The sequence below is a fragment of the Montipora capricornis genome, chromosome 4 (genome assembly GCF_036669925.1).
Source record: "Montipora capricornis isolate CH-2021 chromosome 4, ASM3666992v2, whole genome shotgun sequence".
Taxonomy (NCBI): Eukaryota; Metazoa; Cnidaria; class Anthozoa; order Scleractinia; family Acroporidae; genus Montipora; species Montipora capricornis.
In genome coordinates, this window is record NC_090886.1 from 40021923 (window position 1) to 40036922 (window position 15000).

General features: G+C 39.7%; 1 protein-coding gene across 2 annotated transcripts in view; it reads right to left on the bottom strand.

Moving 5' to 3' along the window:
* The window catches only part of LOC138046924 (uncharacterized), a 38827-nt gene that overhangs the window by 18810 nt on the left and 5017 nt on the right, over positions 1 to 15000 (bottom strand). For both annotated transcript variants that reach the window (XM_068893551.1, XM_068893552.1), the window contains exons 5-13: positions 14279 to 14367; positions 12194 to 12321; positions 9942 to 10080; positions 8187 to 8279; positions 7896 to 8031; positions 6255 to 6331; positions 4643 to 4769; positions 3215 to 3307; positions 1602 to 1701 (exon numbers count right to left, since the gene is read on the bottom strand). In XM_068893551.1, coding sequence (XP_068749652.1) covers positions 1602 to 1701; positions 3215 to 3307; positions 4643 to 4769; positions 6255 to 6331; positions 7896 to 8031; positions 8187 to 8279; positions 9942 to 10080; positions 12194 to 12321; positions 14279 to 14367 — 982 coding nt within the window. The remainder of the gene's footprint in view (positions 1 to 1601; positions 1702 to 3214; positions 3308 to 4642; positions 4770 to 6254; positions 6332 to 7895; positions 8032 to 8186; positions 8280 to 9941; positions 10081 to 12193; positions 12322 to 14278; positions 14368 to 15000) is intronic.

The following is a 15000-nucleotide window of genomic DNA, read 5'->3' on the forward strand; positions in this document are numbered from 1 at the left end:
TTATAAGTATGCGAAATAGCGCTTATCACCACTTAAAGGATTTCATCAACAGACGGAACAATCGTAACATTCTATAGAGCTCGACCATATGGGCCAGTGCACTCTTGACAAAGACATTTATTGGTGATACTGAATAACGTATTTTCGGAGGCCCTCAGAATCAATCATCAACGCCAATCGATCTTACCAACTATGGCCTTCGAGCCTTTATTTAACAGGTTTTACAAAAGTGTCAGTTTCTCTGATGAAATCTTAAACAGTGCCCGCATCAGGGGCAGATCTAGGATAAATGATGACCGGTTTCCAAAACAACGAAAACGTTTTTAGGGGGTCAGGGGGTGTGCTCCCCAGGGAATTATTTTTTAATTTCAACCCTCCCCTTTCCCGTGTTTGTGACCGATTTCCGTAAAACGATGGAAACCGGTATGGATCCGTCCCAGCGTATACAAGCGTAAGCACCAACACTGCCACAATGAGAATACTTCCGGCAACGGTTAGGTTTAGGCCAAGACAGCTTATGTGGTAACTTCCTATGATGTCATGTGAAACTGGCCCATCGCTGCGTGATTTTTTCCAACCGGCTAAAACAGAGTTTTGACATCAAAATGGAGCTGGTTACACTATTTCTAGTAAGTGCAAAGAGCGAGGAACATAATTAGATAGTTGCTTGGCAACGGGAAAAAGGATTACAGTGTACTGAAAAACCAGAGTCCTACGCAGGAATCGAACCCAGGACTTCTACAACACTGGTCGGGTGCTCTACCTAATGCGGTACAAGATTAGAACCTTGTGGAACCAGGTTACATATCTTCGTTCTTCTCGGGTGAAGCAATATCGAAGACGTTGATCGAGGATCGAGCACACACGTTTATGGGACAGCTGTCGAAGAGTATAGCACGTCTTGTAAGCTACAGCTACATGTTTCACCAATACAGAAATAAACCTGAACAATCATTCAAGCTAACCTTAGGCCTTCTTAGACCTAAACAAGGCCTAATTAGACCCAGCTTTAATGAATGTTTAGGTTTGTTTCTGTATTGGTAAAACATGTAGCTTACAAGACGTGCTACACTCTTCGATCGTTGTCCCACAAACGCGTGTGCTCGATCCTCGATCAACCCCTTCGATGTGTGCTCGTTCCTTGATCAACCCCTTCGATATACCCACGAGCCTCCGGGCTCGAAAAGACAATTTTAAACTCCTCTTACCACAGGCACCCCAAGCTCAGTGTGAGCATGGCCGACAAAAATATAAGGATTTGTACGGGAATCCCGATAAAAAGCTTAAGATAATTACAAGAAAAAATTATCAACTAAAAAGCCTAACCTTGTTGCCGTTGTAGATAGCTTCCTTCCTGTGTGGTTATTTTCCAGATCTGACGCGATTTGAGCCATGTGTCAATTTCTCGGTTGTCAACGGGATTCCCATACAAATCCTTATAATTATTTTTGTCGGCCATGCTCACACTGAGCTTGGGGCGCCTGTGCTCAAACATGTAAATTTAGCCACCGAAGGTAAATGTTTTACACTATGGACCATCATGGTAGTATGGACAAATATATAAATTATTGCGAATTTGAGTTTTATTTTTCAAGCCTTACCGATGTTTCCTTGGTTCACAACGTCTGCTCTTTCAGCTCCGTGCTTAAACGACGGTTGTGCAATGAGAGAACTTGTATTTTCCACAGGGGCCAGATATTTCTATGTAAAGAAAAGAAAAAAAAAGAAAACGTTAATTGCACGTAATGTTGCTCGTGTTTTTAAGACTGTCGATGTAATCCGTCTCCTGCAGTAACTGAAAGCTGACTAACAGTAGAACCTCCCTTGGCAACTCCTAACCGACCCTCTCTCATAAACGACCCAACCAGTTTTCCAATTGGTACGATAACTCGCCTTGCACCATTGTGTAACAAAGTTACCCTCATATGTATGCGGATAAAGTCTGTTGGCTCTCTACTCCGCTCCGATCTAGGTTTTTCCACTGTCTTTCTCTCTTCACTCACATATTTGATTTGACCTACTTTAACACAATTTCATTTGATTCCAAGGTTTCCCAATAACTACCGTATTTGTGCTTGGCCATCTCAACGTGCTGCCACTGCTGCTGATGAAGATGACAATAATGATGATGGTGATGATGATGACGATGACGACTGTGATGATGATAACGACGACAATGATAACAATATTATGGAATTCAAAGTTAGAAAGGTCATCGCAGTTAGCTGAGCAACCTGAGCAGTTGCGAAAAAATCCAAGCTTGAACGGGTGCACTTGTTCTACCAACTGGGCTATCAATTAAGCCATCTGGAAGCTGTTTCAAGACTGAACATTTATTTTTTAGGTTTGCTTGCAACTGTTTATGTTGCTTATCTACCGACGATGATCGTTCCAACTTTTATTTCATTTTCATCTAGATCTTCTTAGATGATGATATTGATGGCAAACCTCTTATACATGTGTAAAGAGGATATTACAACATTGTTCTTGCCACTCAAACGTCACATTCAGACTTTCTCACCACCGTGTAATATCCTCTATTTATTCATATGGACAATAAATAAACATGGTAGAGATTGAAAAGAATGCTTTTATGCAAGGTCTGGGTATTAACACTTACAACAAAAAGCGGGAATCAGGACGTCGCAGCTCAATATGACCACTCGTGTTAGATACGAAAAATACGCCACTCGGTTCACGGATGTAGTGGCCGTTTTACCGGGAAGTAAAACACTCCCAATAAAAGCGATGTCATTGGTGTTTGCTAGGGGCAGATTCAACTGTACAAAATGGTTGTCAGGGGAAAAGGATTTTTGAAACAAAGGTGATGAGGAAGATAGCAAACGAAAACATCGCAACAGTGAAGGTCAAGTGACTCAATTAATGACAGGTAGCTGATTATAAGCGACCACATTGTACGTTGTTGATGAACAACCACATCACCACATGCAGTTGCAGACCAGACACGCACACACGGGATGACCAGACAAGAGAGATGGAATTCCATAGTAATGATCACGAGGTTTGAAGAACAGCAGATGAGAAAAAACACAAGAAAAAATAAAACATTTTTAAAAGTTTGACAAGACATGTATGTTGTTTTATTTCTTCAAGTAATGATCAAGAATGAAAACACGGAAGGGTTAGCCACCTTTCGAGTAAATATAGTTATGTCCAAAGAGTGATTCGAAAATGATTTCATTTTTGGGCTTACCAACAAGTGGGAGCATTGCGACATCGCATCGTCCAGCAAACCAAGGAAGACTGTCTTACAATATGTGTTTACAACTTCTAAACCCTTGTTCACCTGCACAGAAAGAATCACGATAATCTTTGTGTTGGCGCCACTTCAGTTTTCAATCGAGAGATAAAGAACAAAAAATATATACTGTACATGTATATATACACTTGTAGACCAGAAAATAATGGGCAAATAATCAATTGTGACAAGATATGCACAAAATAAACAGCAAGCCGATTTTAATGTTCAGTGCCACGAAATGCGCCCTTTCCATCTCTTCAACTTCAACATAACATCCGTCCTAATATTCTGCAAAGCGTCCACCAAAGTCTTCTCTTTCTCTTCAAGTAAACAGGCACAGTTATGATAACCTTCCTTTAAAAATAACTATAATGCCCGCGCTAACCATGTTGTTCAAAATGGTTTAGACTTCATAGGACACTTTATGTTAATTTAAATTAAGCGTGCATCTAATTGTGTGTTTATATGGACGTAAGTGACATTACGAGGACGAAGAAAATACACGCAACCGAGCAAATCTTAACAAGTATCTGACTTGGAAAATATCTAGGAATTTAAATAGCGAGAAAAAAAGGCTTTATAGAGCGGTTTCCGATTGACTGTGGGAAGGACATATCAATATCAGCAACTCAGTTATCCATTATAAGCGTAAGACTGGCTACAAAATCTTGCACCAAGTTAATAAAAGTTTTATTTATTATATACAACTCAGTAATTACTCTATCGCTGCGTTTCCATGGAACTTCCGTATTGCTCTCTATAACCTTTTCATGCATTAATTCGTCATTGACTAATCAGACACGCGATATTTTGTTGACTGTATAATAAGGTGGGCTTCTTTTATTTTTCACACCTTCTCTGAAGTTGCTGCTTTGGTTTAGTTTTACAGCACTCAATGTGCCCTATGCAGCTGGCGATCACATGGTACAAGAACTGCCATACTGGTGAGCAAATTGCGTAATGGGACATCTAAAACAATGAAAATGTAAATCGAGTTGCTTTGTTTAAAGAGATGCTCCAGTGCGCAGTATGGCGGTTTTTGCATCATTTGATTGCCAACTTCAAAGGGCCCATAGACTATTTTCCCATTCCCATAATGCGATACGTTTAGGGGGTTCTTTACATAAAAAGCAATACAGTCAAGTTCATTACTCCTTGGACTGTATTGTGCTTCAGTGAAACGGATGTTCATAATTTGTTTTAATGCAAATAACCCCTCAAAATGAGCTCTATTATGGAATTTGCAAAGATAGCGAATTGAAAGCAGTCGTATTGACTGGTAATTCATCAAAGAAAAAAATTGCTTTTCATCGATAAAAGCTAAGCCACAATGTGAAAACGAATCCAAGTTCCTAAATTGACATATTCCAACTGCAGTACCTCAGAAGTAAGTGGTAGGGTTCCTGTAACAATTTTTCCTTCCAAGTGGGGATTGATAATTGTCATGCAGTCTAGCATCCTGAGTAACACTTGTCCTTGATATTGGAGATTACTACTTTTCTCCCTCCTGAAAAAAAAAAAGGAGACATTTCCTATAAAAATAAGTCTTACGTGTAGGTATCAATAAAAAGTGAAAGACTATTCCGAGATTTAGTATGCCTAGTAAATGCGGTAGTGTCCAGACAGGTTAAAAAGAAAAACTTCACTTCCGGTTGCTCTTTGTGTCCCCAAAACACCTTATCCCAAATGGCCACCATTTTTGTATTTTTTTGTGTCCTTGCAAATTAGCCCTTTCATCCTCGCTTTCAAACGTAAAATTCAAAGGAATATTTAACCTTGAACGAGGCCAAAAGGGCCAATTTGACAGGTTGAGGCCCGAAAGCAACACGGCAGGAGCCCGCGGCCGACTTTAAATGGCCCGCGTAAACGACAGCGGTTGCTGCCAATGCTTTTTCAACCGTTTCAACCTTGTTTGATGCCGGTTGAAAAAGTTGATCAATCAAACCAACCGAAAATGGTTTTTTTACCAATAGAACACTGAAAACCCCAACCAACCCAACCAACTAAAAACGGTTGATCCCAATAGAACACGGCCTCAGTCTAGAGAGTGTAAAGACTTTAATGTTAAGACCGCAAGATTGTATTTTACGGAAAATAAAGAACCTACAGTCCTCAGAAAGGCTGCGAGGTGAATTTTTTACCCTATGCGCAAGAAACAAAAAAAAAAAACGCTTTACTAGACTGCTGAAAAACCAGAAAGCATCCTTTTCCGGAAAAATCAATGACAAAATACTCAATGGAACAATCTTTGACACAATGTGAATGAAAAACGAGACTGATGAACAGACAGATGCTCTTTATAGAAATACGGCAGATACAATTATTTTTACGTGGGATGCCATAGGCATACCACATCTAAAAATGGGTCGAGTTCCTTGTTTTTTTTTGTTTTTCTTCATTGCAGCTTTGTTCCAACGACAATGGAGACCCTGGGAACGAGGATGTCTTCATTGGCCGCACTTTCATGACAGCCGTTGTCTCGCTTAACATTCCTGAAAGTGGTTTGTTTGCAGACTTCATTAAGCGGCTTAAAAATGATACGTGTTTTCAAGGGTAAGATTAAATGAGGAGAGAGCACGTGCCAACACAAAAATAAAAATAATAAAAATAGTACGCCTGTTATACAATAACAATGAAACAATCAAAGAAACGACGGAACAGAACAACAACAACTGTTAAGAATCCCAACTTGCCGGAGGCAAACCAGTTGGCTATTTACAAGTGCAGCTGGGAAGTTGAGCCAGGGACTACCAGGATCAAATTCAACGAGTGGTCCGAGCGAGTCTTGAACCCGGGTTCTCCGGATTTCAAGGCAAGCGCCCTAACCACTGGGTCACACTGCCTCCCCGATTTGAATAACAGTAAGCGATTCCTTAAACGCTACAAGATTTTTCAAACACGTTTAAGAAAGCGAGCAACTTTACGACATTATCATGTTAAAACGTGAAAAGTACAAGGTGTAATACGAATGTAAAAATGATGTGAACCTTACAAAGAACTGGTGAAAAATTCCTTCAGATGATGTCTGTATGCCAAGAAGTGATTCTGTACAACATCTGAGGCACCCATCTGTGGATTATAAAAAGATTAACTTAGGCAAAGGAGAGACGTGATTCTCGGACTTAGCTGGACAGTTTAAAGAAACGTCTCTTGCAGACGGTGCAAGCTATGAAACCACTTAGGAGCAGGTCTCTATTCGAAAATTTCAGCTGTCAATAAGAGACAATTGCTTAAATTGTCCAGATATTTAAGTGCAAGGATCACTTCTCTCCTTTGTCTATGACCTGCACTTCTAGAAATACAGCTCCATGAAATGGCCAAATTTACATGAGCAATGGAGCGAAATGTTTCAACGTTCCAAGTTTAGGGGAGCTGGTACAATATGAAGACAAGAAGTAACGCGCGCTTCATTTAAAGCTCAGGTAAAATTCGCTTTTCAACCACTGGGTCCAGTTGTTCAAAAGCAGCTTTAAAATATTATAATCTTCGGTTACAGCGGTTACCAGTCACCTTAGCCCCTGAAAAACTTTTTTTTACACTTTCCGAAACTAAATTTTGGGTGGACGTCAATCAAACGTTTCCATGACGAATTCGACTGCCGCAAGGTGAACACGATTATTGTCATGGAAACATTCGATTGACGTCCACCAAGAAATGAAAAGTCATCGAGGGGCACGTGTGACTGATAACCGCTGCAAACAGCAACCTAGCTTTGAATTTTGCCCAATGAAAAAGCCTTGACATCGTACTCTTATGCAGAAGGAAAGTAAAGTCTGTGTCAAAACTGAGGACCAAAAATCTAGTGGAAACATTTTTTCGTCACAAAATCAACTACAAGTCGAGTTTCCAGTAATCTAGCACTAGCTTAATCTGGGGCTCTGGTTGATATCCTTGCAATCCTCCTCAAAACGCCGTTGGCAGACCTTAGGGTATTGGGAAGAAGAAATGTACATGCATGTAAATCAAAATACAGTTGTACGTTTGCCATATGTTATATTCTGGCCCCAGTTGTTCAACGGCTGGATAACGTCATTCAGTGGATAGGTCACTAGACTGTATCTAGAATGTAAAATATACTTCACGTTAAACAGTGTCCAAGGTTTTCGTACCTACTCTTACTTAGTTGTGCCTAAACATGAATACTCATGCCAGCGAAAGGAAATACTGAAATCATTGCAGACTGAAACTGTTAGATTGTGACTTATCCACTGGATAAAGTTATCCAGCCATTTGAACACCTGGGCCTGGTGGTATTTAAGGTGATTTGGGTTCGTTTTGCAAGCCCCTTGGCATACTCTGCATATATATTGTTAGCTTTGCTGCCTGCCATCAAACCTTGGTCACTGCAGCCAGTTTGGGGTTCTCAGAAACAGAAGTGTCCCTCAGAATAAAAACAACAATACTATTGTTTTCTCCTTCGATGTGGAAATTAACCGAATATTTTTTTCACGTAATTTAAATCTTTTGTATGTTCGAAAATTGATTTTCGTTCTTTACCCTAACGCGTGCATGTATTCTCTAGACCTCCGAATTCCAAGCTTATTTTCTACATTCATACGCTCTTTTAGTTGTTTAAATATGGCTGACGCACTTGTGTGTAACTGTTTTTGTCATCTACAGTATGAATACATACCCCACATGACAAGAAGAATGTTACAAGGTCTTGAACCAATTGGTTTTGCTGAATAACCAAGTGAAGTTGATAAGCATTGCTTCGCAGCAGTCGGTAAGCTTCCACCAAACATGAAGATTGATCTTCAGGATTATCCCTAACAAAAAAATAAATGCAGTACAATACACAACGAACAGGCTATCAAACCAACAGGTAATACCATTTTAACTGCACACAAAGAAGTTTGTCAGATGACTGCACTATCGGCCAGGGCAGAGCCAAACAGTGTAATGTAACGTTAAGTGCACTCACCTGTTTACAAGAACCAGGAGAACAACACAATGCAGCATTCTCATGAAATCAGAACTTTCTCTAAGATCAAATATTTGGTCCTTGAAGTACGTTCTGCAGAACAGTGATCGTTAAAATTAAATTGACACACTGGACGTCTTACCTCAACATCTTTCCACACCCTTTTGAATATTGAGCATTTTATGGCTGGCCCCAAGGGAAACAGTGAGTTTTGTTTCTCCGAAACCCTCAATGTTCCCCGAGGCGAAGCCGAAGGGAAACAAAACTCACTGTTTCCCGTGGGGTCAGTCATTAAGTGTTTTGTTATACCTACCAACTCAAAATAAAACAATACATGTATGTGTACGGATTTTTACACGGAATTTGCCGCTGTTTCAAACGTAAATCTCCTGATCACGTGCGAGTCGAAAGTTCAAGTCATTGTTTCCCTAGGGAGTTAGTGAGTTTGATCCATGACATGTGACACGTTCTCCTCCAATCGGAAAACGTACTTGAGTTGGGAGATATAACAATATGATTTATCCCATTGACTTATAGGAGTGAGAAAGCGATTCAGGAGTCAGTGGGTTGTTAATTAACCCTTCGACTCCTAGGAGTGAGAAGTAATACATTTTACTGTGTCGAAAACCAAACGATTTAAATCGTCAATGAGGGATGTTCAGGGGTCAATGGGTCGTCAGATGAAATAAATCCTAGCCAGCATAATGGGTGGTTTGGTGAATTTTAGAAGTTCTTTCCACCGGGGTTGACTTTCGACTGATCGCTTGAATGTAAATGGCCACGCGAAAAGCAAGCGAAGGGGGAGGGGGTGGGGAGAAAGAGCGAGAAACCGCCTGCAATACACCCTGCCACAACATTTTCGAAACCTCCCATTTTTGATCATGTGTGACGAGCACAAGTTTGATGTAACTACCTGCAAATCAAAGCGCGCCTTGCGTAAACATTGGCGGAAAAACAATTAATTCGCTAAGGAAAATATTTACAAGATCGAACGGAAATTTCAACCTACCTTTGACGTTTCCCTGTCCATGTTTCTACTGTGTGACAATGACATATAGTGGACAATTTTTTGTGAAAGTTATTAGAATGTCACTTTAGCACGTTGAGAAATGTCTTGTCCAGCGCATCTTCTGCCGATGCTGGAGCTTCCCAATGGACACATCTGGCAACCGGCAACGAGGTTGCCGTAGCCCTAATCCAACAGCATCTTTAATCTGGTCACCGATGCTTCTCAAAGTGTTGCTTATTGATGCAAGATACATTTCGCCGGCTAGAAAAAGCTGAAATATGCAGCTCTTGCCACATCCCTTGGGAGCCCACCAAAAAATCACCTCCATTATTTTATTATAGTGGTTTTACGTCTTTTTTCTCTTATTTAAGAACACCAGAAAATCTAAGCTACCGGCTCTTTTCGCTCGGTTTTGTCTTTACGCTTTTATGATAGGTAGCAGTAAATTTTGACTGACAGGTGAATTTTTTCTGACACTTTATCAGCCAATCAGGAACGATATTTTCTCCGCCCGCGGGCGAACGGAGGTTTCGAAAATGTTGATGGGTTGATTGCAGGCGGTTTCTCACTCTTTCTCCCCGCCCCCTCCCCCACCCGGCCTCGCGTTCTCGTTGGACTTTGGTCCAGGTTAGCACGGCCATATTCAAGTCAACCCCGGGTGGAAAAAAGCGTCTAAAATTCGCCAAACCAACTGCTATGCAGGCTAAAAAAATCCAAGTGCTCTGAACTGGGTGCTGCATGCCCACCTTATAGCATTGATAGTTTCATCACTGTAAGGTCCATCACCTCTTTGCATTATTGACTGCCCAGAAAGATTTGACGTTCTATTTGTGGCCGGTAACTGTAAATGAGACTTTGAAGCATCTTCGTTTCTTCTTGATGCCCCTGTTAATAATGTAATAATAACTTTAAAAATAACTTTAATAATCCATTTTTGACAGAGAAATACAACGGATTTACAATATAAGAAATAGTGTAAAAATTACAATAAAATAATTTCCAGATCTTGCGGTTTTACCTGGAAATAATGAATATAAATGTAAATATAGATACATGTATATAGGTGAACTATACATTTAAGAATTTAGCAGCCTTGAGGCTCTTGCTATAAAAGAGTTTTTGGGTTCCAGACCTTGGTATGACTACTGGACCAGGTTTGGATCGTAGATTGTAACTATGACTTATACTTGGCTTTGAGAAGAATGCTTGATTGGGATGACTGATGTCTTCTATCGTTCTTTCCAATTTACGCTTTGTTGCTTCCATTCGTCTCTGCTCCAACGCTGGGAGAGATGTTCTTGATATGCCTATGATATCCAGACACCTGTTTTGTATGGACTGTAAGTCGCCTTCCAGATACTGTGGTAGATCACCCCTGACTTGTGACGCATTCTCAAGGAGTGGACGGATTTCGGTACAATAAACTGTAGAGCCAATCCCCGAAGGCAACCTTGCTTTCCTACATTCACGAAGATAATATACTGTAATCTCTGGCAGGCTTTCTTTGTTGTTTGTTCAAAATGGTAGTTCCAACGTAGGTTATTTTGCTGCCATACTCCAAGTAGTTTAAACTGGGATACCCTCGCCAATTGTGTGTTATTTATTCGTAGAGTGTCCGGCTCGATAGGATTTTTGCAGAAGGAAATCCACATATCTTTAGTTTTCTTGGGTTCAGTAGCATATTATTTGTAGCAGCCCAACTTTGGAAGCCATCAAGGACTTTCTGCATATTTGATGAGCAGCCATTTGGTACACTCTCATAAACTGTACAGTCGTCAGCGTCTTTGCACATCCGTACTCGTTCCATTTCAACAGGTATAAAGTCGTCGAAGTCATCGATGAATATACTGAACAACAGAGGGGATATGACAGACCCTGGTGGTACTCCTGCTGGACAAATCTGCGTTGATGACAGACTGCCAGGGAGCTTTACTTGCTGTGTTCTTTCCTGAAGAAAGCTTTTTGTCCATAGCCACAGTGACTTGCTGATGCTCCTGTCTTTAAGTTTTGATAGAAGAATCGAGTGGTCGACCAGGTCGAAGGCCTTGCTAAAATCGATAAATAAGGAGTGGATAGCCTTTTTGCCCCCTGGTCTGTTATCTGTATCGTTAAACCATGTTTGCGTCATGTTAACAAGAGCCGATACGGTCGATCGACCTTGAGAGAGGGCATGTTGATTCCCTTTAACTCTAAAGGCATCCTTATTTAACATGATTTGTACTTTCTCTAAGAGTTAACCAAAGACGGGAAGAACAGATATCTGTCTGAAATCCGTCTCGATATCTTCTGGTGGACGAACTTTTGGAACAGGACTAACGAGAGCATGTTTATATAAAGCGGGATATTTCCTCTCAGAGATACTTGCGCAGAGAATATCATGGGCAACAACTGCCTGTTCTTCAGCAAAGTTTTTCAAAGTCCAGGCACTGATGTTGTCTGCGCCTGTTGCTTTCCTGGGGATAAGCTCTTTTAGTAACTTCTTGACTTGCCCAATACTTGGAAGGCAGGGAGGATTCATTGTCAGGTAAAGCATCAGAATCAACTAATGGAACAGCAGGAGTAGGATCTTTCTATGGTTTTGTGAAAATAATTATCTTGAAGCTTTTCAGCGATGGTACACATATCCTCAAATGTAGGGGTGTTTGAATTTGATTTGCAAGTGAATAATCACAAACAATAATATTGTGACCACATTTATGATACTTTATTTCACCTTCCAGGTTTTCAAGAAGAAACAAGAGAACATTGGCCTATTTCACCTAGAAAGATGTAAGGGTTGCCTTTTGGTGATATTTTGGAGGGAAAAATTATTTCTCAGACCAAGATGGTGTTATTCTTTTGTTTAATGCAATCGTCGTCATCATCATCATCATCATCCTTGCTTTTATCGCCTATTTCATTGAATTTTAGGAATGGGTGATGTCTAAGAGCATCCACCAAACAAACAAGGACCAGGAAATAAATCAAAACAACAGCGGAGCCCTGTGGTTGCACTTACTTGCACTTTCTGCTAGGGTAGCGGTGGCAGTGGCATTAAACCAAGACAAGTATTCCTTGACATGGAAACTGCTGGCAAACACTCCTTCATGCGCACTCCAGTATGGAAGAAGAGAGATGGGTGTTGATCTACAAGAGCCAAGAAACAGATAATTAATTGCACACCCAAAGTGGAAATATGCATCAATGATGTACCCTTGATTGAAAAAAAAAAACGTCTATGAAATTAATGACACAAGTCCTTGTAAGAATAAAAATAATTTAATGATAATCTTGTCAGCCCACTTCATGTAAAGTCAATTGAAAGATACACTATGAAACCCAACATTATATTTATCACATACGGGGAAAAATCACTGAATGCTGATCCAGTACGTACATACATAAAGTTTGTTTAAAACTCGAATTTACAGAGTGGCTCTATTCAGCTAATATCTTTGAGAGAAAACATAACAGCAGGCTACAGCTGGCTAACAAATCTATACCTTGTTAAGTTCGCATTTTTGAGCGTTGGAATAGATTTTTCGGTCCTAGGATTCTGACTACAAGTCGTATATTTTGAGGTGTTTTCATCCAGATACTAACCCGGCCGGAGAGGGCTTATTACTTTTGTCTTGAAAATCTGTCAGAAGCTCAGAGTACACGCTTAAACTTGTGGTGAAAACGAAGTTGTAAGGAAACTTGAAAATGATCAACATGCCAGCCTCGAAGCCAATGTTTCTCGATTCCCTTTGATTTTCTTCAATCTTTTTGGGTTAAGTAGTTTACTTCTTGTCTTCTCAGGGAGCTATTTATCGAAGACATCTGCCATGGCACTACAATGATATACGGTACCAAAGCAATATTGTGTACTATAATTAGAGCCATTACGCAAAGACAATTTGAATCTCCTGGAAAACAAAACACGGCTCAGTTGATAGTTACGGAATAAAGCCCTGTGTTTCTGCACTAATACACGTACGCAATGCGTCCCTTTTTTTTGCTCCTTGATGTCGTATACATTCTAGTCGATAATGTTGTCCGTGGTATCTATATAGGCAAAGACAGAATGTTCTCACCTCTCAGGGAGTAACTAGCACTGCGAAGAATAAATACCGGTAGTTCCTTTACATACTGTGGATATGTCGATTTAAATAAGCTGTTGTAAATTACCATAAGCCTTTTATGAATTCTTCCTTTGTGTAAAGATAACGTGTTTGCTGATTGGAATAATTTATAACTAAACCTTCTTCCGTTTAGGGATTGGCTGAGACGTAATCACAAGGGCATTATTGATAATCAAGAGGGCATGATTTACTTGATCCTGATTGGTAAAACAGTTGCTTATCCAGAGCAAGCGAAGTTACAAGAGAATCCTCTTCCAGATTCTGACTCTGATTAAACTGCTTTTTGTCAACATGTAAAATTCAGTTTAATTAAAATATGAGCTATTTCTGTCGACAGCAACGATTTGTTGGATTGAGCTTTAACCGAAGTTGGAATGATTTGTCGCAGCATTGAACGGGCTTCCCTAGATAATTTTGCATTTTATGTGATAAACATGTAATCGCAATGTGCCCTCGTAAATTAGGGATTAATTTCACTTGCATTTTCAAAGTTTTCCAAATTGCGAATTTTGTGAAAACTTTTAAAATACACTTGAAATTAATCCATAATTGCACTCGGGTCCATACGATTACATATACTAATTAATTACCCAGTGTCTTAGAACTACGTTAAGTCGAGGCTTCAGTGCCGCAAACAATCATCACTGAAAACATGTATTTCAATTTTTTTTCCAAGATAAAGTTTGAATGATTTTCTTGGGGACCTGCTCCTGCCTTAGGCTTTAAAAATTGAGAACAAGAAGAGGTTTCACTTTTTGCAACGTTTAACTTTTGACTTTATGTACCACTGTGTAATGAAAGGAAGGAGACATTAGCTAGTTATAGAACTTTCATGGACATCTATGAAAGTGGTGTACAGATATGACAGAGGGAGATAATTAATACAATATCTTCCCCTGGGTCAACTATTTGATAACTAACGTTTCTAATACATTGCATACTTTTATCAGTTCCATAATAAAAGCCTAAGATTCTGGTACCTTCTTTCGTCTGTTTTTATAAAATTCAAGTTGTACTGTTTGCAGCCTCTTCTATATTGTCTGTTCTCTGGCTGCAATCTAAACATGCACTATAATAAGAAATGCAAAACACAGATTGGAGTAGGTTTTATTACTTTTCTTAAAAGCAGGTAGAATCCTCCTAGGATAATGGATGACTAGTGTGGAGCAAGGCATAAGAATTTTTGGTTTTGTGCTTTTAGCAAAAAGTTTTCTGGTTTTTCAATATGACATATTTCACTAATACTGTATTTTCTTCGCCATATCTGGCTTCCAGTTTCCGGAAAAATAAACATGAGCAGTTTTTCAAATTTGACATCTGATGTGGTTGTCTGCAGTGTCTACTTTCTTGCCAGGTACAGTATATCTGCACCTCAACTGCATGATGTTACTAATTTTGGGTCACCATATTCGAAGCTCTGGGAATTATCTATTTCCAATAAAAGATTTTCCCTGAAGTCTTCTTTTTTGATTCAAGACCATTCAATGAAAGAATACAAAACATGTAGCTCTTAAACAATATCATGACGAAATTAATGTAGGTTTGCCCTTATGCTTCATGTGTCACCAATGTACCCAAATGATAAAGATTTTAAGAATTTGTTTAGTTCAAGCAAAATGCACAATGTAGCAGCTTTTTTGTGTGATATTTTAAAGTTTCCGATGGACCTCAATGCCCCCTCAGTGTGCTACTGAAAAGGTAA